At 44.4% G+C, this 9,044-nt stretch overlaps 1 protein-coding gene across 3 annotated transcripts in view; it reads left to right on the top strand.

Annotated features, from left to right (window-relative positions):
* Nucleotides 1-222: 222 nt before the first annotated feature.
* The window catches only part of USP32 (ubiquitin specific peptidase 32), a 173,466-nt gene continuing 164,644 nt past the window's right edge, over nucleotides 223-9,044 (top strand). For all 3 annotated transcript variants that reach the window (XM_075904742.2, XM_075904740.2, XM_075904739.2), the window contains exon 1: nucleotides 223-452. In XM_075904742.2, coding sequence (XP_075760857.2) covers nucleotides 395-452 — 58 coding nt within the window. In that variant the 5' untranslated portion in view covers nucleotides 223-394. The remainder of the gene's footprint in view (nucleotides 453-9,044) is intronic.

Raw genomic sequence — 9,044 nt, 5'->3', positions numbered from 1 at the left:
GCGTCTCCCCCGCCCGCCCCCTCGCGCAGCGTGCGGAGTCGGCTCCCGCCCCGATTGGGGGGGGGGCGCTCTCAGCACCTCGTGACACAGGTGGTTCCGGCCCCGCCCCCATTCGGGGGAGTCCCCTGCGTGGCTTCAGCGCGCCGCGTCCGTTGGGGGCGGCGCCCGTTCCGAACCACAACACTCTCTTCCCCCCCCCCCCTCCGGCACGTGACCCGCGGAGGGCCGGCGGCGGGGCGGGGGGAAGGGTCACGTGACTCGGCATGGAGGCGGTGGCGGAGACGACGCGCGGCCCCCCCCTCCTCCTCCCGCTGTTGCTGCTGCTCGGGAGACGCTAGCGGCGCGTCCCGGGCTCCGAGCCGGCCGGCCCGCGGGGGCCATGGACTGACGCACCATGGGCGCCAAGGAGTCCCGCATCGGCTTCCTCAGCTACGACGAGGCCCTGCGGAGGGGTGAGTGAGGGGCGGGGGGGCAGGGCGGTGAGTGAGGGGGCGGGGCGGATGCAGATACCACGGGGGGAGGGGGTGTCGGGGGGGAGGGGGTGTCAGGGTGTAAGCACCCCGGGGGCTGTCACGGAGGGAGGGGGTGTCGGGGTGTAAGCACCCCGGGGGCTGTCAGGAGGGGAGGGGGTGTCGGGGTGTAAGCACCCCGGGGGCTGTCAGGAGGGGAGGGGGTGTCGGGGTGTAAGCACCCCGGGGGCGGTCACGGGGGGGGAGGGGGTGTCGGGGTGTAAGCACCCCGGGGGCTGTCACGGGGGGAGGGGGTGTCGGGGTGTAAGCACCCCGGGGGCTGTCAGGAGGGGAGGGGGTGTCGGGGTGTAAGCACCCCGGGGGCTGTCAGGAGGGGAGGGGGTGTCGGGGTGTAAGCACCCCGGGGGCTGTCAGGAGGGGAGGGGGTGTCGGGGTGTAAGCACCCCGGGGGCTGTCACGGGGGGAGGGGGTGTCGGGGTGTAAGCACCCCGGGGGCTGTCAGGAGGGGAGGGGGTGTACGGGTGTAAGCACCCCGGGGGCTCTCACGGGGGTGGGGAGGCAGGTGTTGGGGTGTAAATGCTCCGGGAGCGGTCATGGGTGTTGGCATTTGTCGGGGTGTAAATGCCAGAGGGCTGTTGGAGGGCGGACAGAGGGGGTGTCAGGCAGGGCTCTAGGGGTGTAAATACCGTGTGTGTGGGGGGGTGGCTATGTAAATACTCTGGTGACTGTTGCATGGGAAAACAGGAAGTGGCGGGGCAGGGTAGTAGGGTGTGGGGTGTCGAGGGAGAGGGATCGCAGTGGGAAGGAAGGGGCAGCTGTCAATATCTGTCTTTGGAGCTGTCAGTGTGTCGGGAAAGTGGCCCGAAGTGCCTGGCTTTCCTGAGTCCGGAGTTCTACACCTCCCATACACTGGGTCTTGTACCATGGCTGCTGCTTACTCTTCCTTTTTACAAAGGGCTGAGCGGCAGCTGTTGTATACCTCCTGGTCAAGCCTGTTTCCTGTGTCTTACTGCACCTGTCAGTTTTAGGAGAAACATACTGTCCTTTGCGCTCCCCTCTTTTCTTCCCCCCCCCCTTTACTGTTCTGTGTGGGTTTTGCTGCTTTGGATCATTCACAGATTGTGTTGTGATGTGCAAAGGGTCTAGACAGCTGCTGATACTGCCAGGCTACTGTTCTTATGCAGCAGTCAGCACCTCCTTTGCTTGTCACTTCTTAGCTCCCCCATCTACAGTGTATAATGTCAGAGAATTCTGCATTCTGATGTGATAGGAGCTACCTTGCTTTTCCTTTCATGGCACTGCCTGTCACTTCCTAGTTTTCACCTATATATTAACCCTGCATGTATATTAGCACCATTACTTGCTGCTGACCAAGATGGGGAATATGGTTTCTACATACATCTCTTTCCCCCACCCCACATTTACTTGACGTTATTATCCAAAATGGATATTGCACACACACTTATTTAGGTTGGAAGGTAGGAGTGGCTCTTAATGCTTATAATGTTTGTTGTATTCCTAATCTTTATTGAATCCCTTTCGGAAGATATTAAGACAGAATAGAGAAGTGAAAGCACTCTTATTAAATGGTGAATACTGACAGCTAGCAGGGTTCTAAAACAATGAACTAAGTATGCCCTGTCATCTGCATTTCTCTAGATTTGATTTCCAAGTCCAAGGACAAAGAGGGATGATAATATTCAGTGCTAAATGCATTGTATTTATGATAATTTTTATGTTGTTTGTTATTGAGGGACTGTAGGCATCTTTTGGTGATGTAATATAAATAGGACCTTGAGGGTCCTAGGCAGTGCACCTGTTTGATATATACAAGACTGACGAAATTCACAGGATTAGTCTAGTGTCAGAAAAATATGGTTCCTTAGTTCTTTCCTTCCTACTCAGAGTAGTAAGTAGTGATTGATCTGGGAGTGTCTGAAAAATTGTGGGTTGATTGAAGATGTGAAAAGCATTTTTAAGGTTTGGGAATTGCTAGGGAAGCAACCCCATAAACAAAATAATATACCCTAAATGGTATGAAGTAAGAAGGAATGAATGTATGAGAACTGACTTTCAGTTTAGATTTAAGTTTTTGGGATTTAGAAATCTATTTAACTTCTGTTAAGAATATGTGAAGTCCTTTTATAACTTCTGGTATTTAAATGTGTCTCCATGGGGAAGAATCACTAATGTAACCTGCTTAGATTTTGAGACAGGCTGAATATGCAGTTGAGCAGGAAGTGTTTGAGTTCAGCTGTTTGATGGAACAAATTCATTTGATCAAGTTGTGTGTGGAAACTTTTCATATTTGTAAAACGTAGTAATAGTACTAATTTGAGCTCTTAACCTTTTAAAATTAAATCTGTGAAGTACCTTCAAAGGCAAAGTTAATTTTAAAAGTAACTTCGTGAATGAAAGATTTATTTCTGTAAATTAAGCATTTTATATTAACTATTTAATGTTGAGCTTAATGATATGCAATCTGTTTATGGTGAACTGATTCTAATTTTCCTCCTCAATTTTCCTCCCCTGTGAGTTTTGAATTCAGTAACATTTTTGGAGACTAGAAAGGCTGTTCTAGGCTCTTTTGTTATAAATTGATGTTTTGCCAGACAACTGATTTGTTTATTTATCTAGTGACTTATTGTATTTGCAAAGCAGTTTTGTTATCAAAACATAATTTGTTAAAGTTATCCTCATTTATGTATTGTGTATCAATACGGTGCTATTTCTGTAGGGATGAATTGCAACCACGGATAATGAATTATAAACACATAGCTACGCCTTCACCACCAAAAAAGTCTATAACAGTTTATTTTTGTTTGGTTATATGTAACCTTACAACGTTTTTATTCAGCTATTCAACAGTGATAAATTAATCTTCTTCTTTTAAATCTACACAATCTGTTTAGACTGCACGTCTTTTTGGTTGCAAAAGTAACAATCTCTCAGAATGCTGTTAAAAGTACGTTTTATAGAAACAGTACTTTGCAGTTTAAGTTGTTATAATGTGTCCAGTACTATTTTCTTCCAAGAAATAAATATTCATTTGGTTCTTTGAGAATTGCAGATTTGAGGTTTAATTCAAACTAATAAAATTATGAATGGCAGCAGTTTGATTCCTTCTGGTACCTTGTTAAATAGAGAACAAAAAAGGGAAAAGTCTGTTTCTGTGGCTGGGTATTTGGTGGTGAAAACTTTATTTTTTCTCTCCTCCCAAAAATACAATTAAGGAAAATCTGCTTAATGACCACTCAGCCACTTGGGCATCAGAGTGTGAGAGGCTGAGGTGTGTTTTTGCTCCTGGATGTAGAGTGCTATTGTGAATTAATCTGAGGACTAAAGAGTACTAAATACTATCTCCAGTATTTTCCTAGTTGTACTAGTACTGTTAAACTGTAAAAAAAAATCCTTATTTATGATTCAGTAGCCTCCAGAGGACCTATTGTACAAGGTGCAAAGTGGTTTTGACAGCAGCATAAACCATAAGCAGAAAGTTTAAATGACCATTGATTATATCAAGGACTAGTATTTCCCCTAAAGTTGTGGTAGGTTGTAGATCTATCATGCATTCATGCTTGTCTCCCAAATTTTAAATTGGTTAAGATAAAAAACAGATCCAAAATTCAAGTTTTGTCCTTGTCTCCTCGAAATATTTTCCAGTCTGTGAGACTGTCTTTAAGATTTCTCCTATGTGGGTAACGTCTTGGGAGATCACAGGGGACCCCTCTAAGAATTGGGGGGAAAAACTACGAAACTGTAAAACTTATCTCTTCTTGTCCCATGTACTAAGTACTAGAGATGTAATAGTGTAGTTGATTAACCGTTTAATTCATAAGCAGAAGCTTATAGGTTAATGCTATAGATGACAGACATTTCCCCCCGCCCCCACCTGCCAGTAAATTTTTTAGCAGGCTGGCCAGCAGCCCAGCTCAGTCCTAGCTTGTGGTGGGTCTGAGACCTACCCCTGCTGTGGCTCTGCATTTAAAGTGTATTAGGAGGCAGGCAGGCTGCCCGGTTCAGTTCCTGCTTGTGCTGGGTCTGGGAGCTCAGCCTCTCCACTGGACAGGGGCTGCTGTCAGCCTGTGCTGCTGCCTCTGTATTAGAGGCAGCAGGCAGGGTGACAAGCAGTTGGTCCATGAGGGGAGCTGGTTTTTAAACTGGCTCTCCTTGTGGACCAGCTCCCGCCTGGCACCCCACCAGGGTACAGAGACAGCTGTGTGGAGTGGCAGGCGACTGTTTGGGATTGGGGCTGGAGCACACTGGCTTCTGGCCCCAACCCTGGGGACTGTAGAATAGTCAACTAACAGATAAGAATGCATGAGGTTAATCGACTGTTCAATTAACCGATATTTAACATCCCTACTAAGTACACAAATATAATAATTTCATTGTTGTTACTATATGTTAAAGCCATCTGGGCAGTAAGGACTCTGCAGCAGAGAAATGGGCAGATGGATGAATTAATTGTTCTCCAATTGATTTAGTTCCTTCATAAATCTGTTTTTGTATAACTGTTCATGTTGATTAACTTGTGGAAAATTGTAGGATGCCCTTAACTTAACGTTGTTAATAAGTTGGGAAATTGTGACAATGGAAGGCAAAACTATTACTGCAATTTATTTTTTAAAGAGCAAGAGCATGTTAAGACAGTGACTATTTACAGCTTCTATACAGTTGGAATATTTAGTCAGCTAACTTCGCTATGCATAGGCATAGACAATTCTAAAACGAAAATAAATTTGTTTCCCTTATGATGGGATCGGGGGCGAGGGAGAAATGCAATGGCATCACAGTGTGGCCGGCAAGCACACTATTTGGAGAGATGAACAGCTGTTGATAGGTTGTCTGTTTCATTGTTTGGTGTTTGTAGACAAGGAAGCTGTAGTCAGAAAAAAACAAAAAAAGCATATGCTTCCAAAAACTTACATGCACTTAAATGACTGCTGATGTAATTCGAGACAAATTGTGAGATATTGGGAGTACTGAAAAGCTCTAAAAAGTAATCCTTATTAACTTATTTCTAAAAACTCTTTCTCCAACTTGAGTATTTCCAAGATGCTTTTCTCTGGTGCCAAAGCAAAGTGGTGGTGTCTGATTTTTATTTTCAGCGTCTGAGGGAGGATCTATCAGAATATCCTGGGTTTTTTTCCTTCTTTTTTTTACTATTGGGGTGTGTCTAAACTATGTGGCTTCGTCGATGGAGCCATGTAGATTAGACTGATCAGTACAGGGAAATGAAGCCGCGATTTAAATAATCGCGGCTTCATTTAAATTTAAATGGCTGCCATGCTATGCCGAGCAGCTGATGATCAGCTGTTTGTCGGCAGATGGGGGCAATATGGACGCGCCGCTGTTGACAAGGAAGCCTCGAGGTTTACCTGCGCCAGTCGACAAAAGCTTCCTTGTCGACAGCGGCGCGTCCATATTGCCCCCATCTGCCGACAAACAGCTGATCACCAGCTGCTCGGCAGAGCGTGGCAGCCATTTAAATTTAAATGAAGCCGCGATTATTTAAATCGTGGCTTCGTTTCCCTGTGCTGATCAGCCTAATCTACATGGCTCCATCGATGGAGCCATGTAGTTTAGACACACCCTTAGAGAGCAAAGCAAAATGGCCTTTCTGCCTGCATCTCTAGGACGAAATGCTGTTGTCTTCACAGTAATCCTGACCGAGGAAAAAGGGGATTTAACAGTAGCAAGGCTAATGAGATGATTGTGGTATTAAATTGTAAGTTCATTTTACATTTTTATGTACATTTCTAGAGCTGGAAATGTTCATATGAATGCATTGTTTTTAAGTTACCACAAGTGACAGTGAGACATCTAAGCTGCATATAAACTGTTATTTTTTCAAATCTCCTTCCATTGCAGCTTTACTAGTAGCAGCAGTGTTAGGATGACTAGTGAAGACAGAGAATGGGTGTTCAATGCCCAGCTCCTTTAGTTGGTAGGAGCATATGGGTATCTCCTGTGGTTGTAATCCGTGATGTATCTTATCTGCTCTGGGTGGTTCACTGTTGGGATCTTATGGTGCACTGTGGTGCCTATGTGGGAAGCCAACCTTCTTGTAACTGTTCTGATACTAAGAATCATCTAAAGTACTTTGGCACTGGGCAAGGCTTGAATGATCCAAGTACTGGTGTTTGACACAACAGCATTGGTTTATGACAGGCTACTCTGTTGGGCAATAATTGCCTGTGGGACTGGAACTGGGCTGATTGGGTGCATCACGTGGCCTTCCCTTTGAAAGGAAAAGGAACTATGTCCACAATCTAAACTGTAGATTGTAGGACCAGAACAGATATTCTGTACAACAGGTTGTGGTAGATCTATTGATGTAAGTAGAAGTCCTTGCACCAAGCCGCAATGCAGAGTGCCTTTGATTTTGCTCCAGTTCAAGACAATTTATACTAGGTACCAGTTAGACTGGAGCAAAGAGCTTTATACCTTTCCCGCCCACTAATTTCACTAATTGTCCATCTGACAAAACAGGGTTGTTTTTCCTGGGACCTAGAAAATAGTATACGCTTTTTCCTGATGGTCTCACAGAAAGCTCTCTTCTTTTCAAGTGGTCACCCAGATCTCTCGATCCAGGTAGATGATTTTGTCCTGTATCTAAATCCGTAATAATTCTTCATTGCAGCTTGTATCATAGGGCTTTGACTGAATCTCACCTGAATTCTTACCTGTTCCAAGGATGCAGACACTTAGAAAGGTGTAGCTTTTGGACATTGGTGTAGGGTGAAGATATAATCTAACCAGTTTTGATAAATGTTGTACTGAGACACGTTAAACATCATTCCGGGTGATGGTCACTGAGGGCTCCGGGGCTTTTTCTCATTTTGTGTGTGAGAGATAATGCATGGTTGTGTAATGTTTCTGTTTATAAATCTGCTCTCTGGTGTTCATAAACTCACTTGGTACTACTCAGTGTTTGACAACTTAGCATCTAAACCTAAGGCTTTTTTGGGAGGATAGCCTTTTTTTGTTATGGTTTTAAAGCAGCAATACAACACTGAGCTCAGTGGCTTCAGGAGTCTTTAATAAATTGCCACAAGAGAACATAAGAATGGTTATACTGGCCCATCTAGCCCAGTATCCTGTCTGCCGACAGTGGCCAATACCAGATGCCCCAGAGGGAGGGATCACAACAGGCAATCCTCATGTGATCTCTCCCCGTCATCCATTTCCAGCATCTGACAAACAGATGCTAGGGACACCATTCCTACCCATCCTGGCTAATAGTCACTGATGGACCTAACCTCCATGAATTTATCTAGTTCTTTCTTCAACCCTGTTATAGTCCTGGTCTTCACAGCCTCCTCTGGCAAAGAGTTCCACAGGCTAACCATGTGCTATGTGAAGAAAAACCTGTTTTAAACCTGCTACCTATTAATTTCATTTAGTGACCCCTAGTTCTTATGGGAACAAGAACATAATTTTTCCTTATTCACTTTTTCCACACCCGTCATGATTGTATAGACCTCTATTCTATTCTCTCCCCCCACCCTTAGTCCCCTCTTTTCTAAGCTGAAAAGTCCCAGTCTTTGTAATCTCTCTTCATATGGGACCCGTTCCAAACCCTTAATCATTTTTGTTGCCTTTTTCTGAACCTGCTCTATTGCCAGTATATTTTTTGGATGAGGTGACCACATCTGTACACCATATTCAAGATGTGGGTATACCATGGTTTTATATAGAGGCAATAAGATATATAAAGACTATTCTCAGAGCAAAGAGATTTCTAGCCTGCAGTTGTAGTTAGGGTGTATTGTCTTGTGTATACACAGTAACCACCTTCCTCTCCCTCCTCCTTGGACTTCTGCTTGTCTACAGCTCCAGTTTTAGAGGAGTAAATTAAACAGTAGGAACTGCAGGTGCTTTGTGTAGCCTTTGCTCCAAATGCTTGGTGCTCTGAGATGAATGGATGCTCCAGACATGGTAAGTGTTTGTACAAAAGAAGTTACTTAGGGTGCATTTTCTTTAGGACTCTTGGCTCAGTTGCCTAGCATCTGAACAGTTCTTCCAGTGCTACATGTGATGAATGGTGCTAGACAAATTGTGTGGAAGGCTTTAGCATAGACAAAGTGTAAGAAGGCAAGGCAAGTACTTCATAAATGAGAAATGATTTTTTTCTTTTAAAAAATTGCAAATGCGTTTGGTTGTAATTGATATGGTGAATGCAAGAAGAGTCCTTGCTATTCAGAAGCATAATATCAGTCTGTAAGTGATAACATCCTGATGACATGAAAGTTAACATTGTGAAGTTGCTATTAGAGATTAAAATGAAAAAGGTTAAGAGATCTGCCAGAGAAATACAGGGATTAAAAAAAGGGAGTAATTAGTGACGGAACAAATGTTAAAAATATAGATTCAAGAAGTTCTATGTTAAGTGGGTAATCATGTTAAATATTAGTGTAATCTAGAAGTATTTTAAGTTGGTTTCACTTTCTGGTTCTTTTGCATTAGCACAGCAAATCCTTAGACATAGTTCTGTTCATTTGGGGTTCTTTAAGACCTTGTTGTGAGAAATTTGATCTGCTGGGGCCTGAATCTGACAATATCCTAGAG

Source organism: Pelodiscus sinensis, chromosome 21 (assembly GCF_052426305.1).
Source record: "Pelodiscus sinensis isolate ZL-2025 chromosome 21, ASM5242630v1, whole genome shotgun sequence".
NCBI classification, from domain to species: Eukaryota; Metazoa; Chordata; order Testudines; family Trionychidae; genus Pelodiscus; species Pelodiscus sinensis.
Note: the sequence above shows the minus strand (reverse complement) of the source record. Positions and strands in the feature narration are given on the sequence as shown.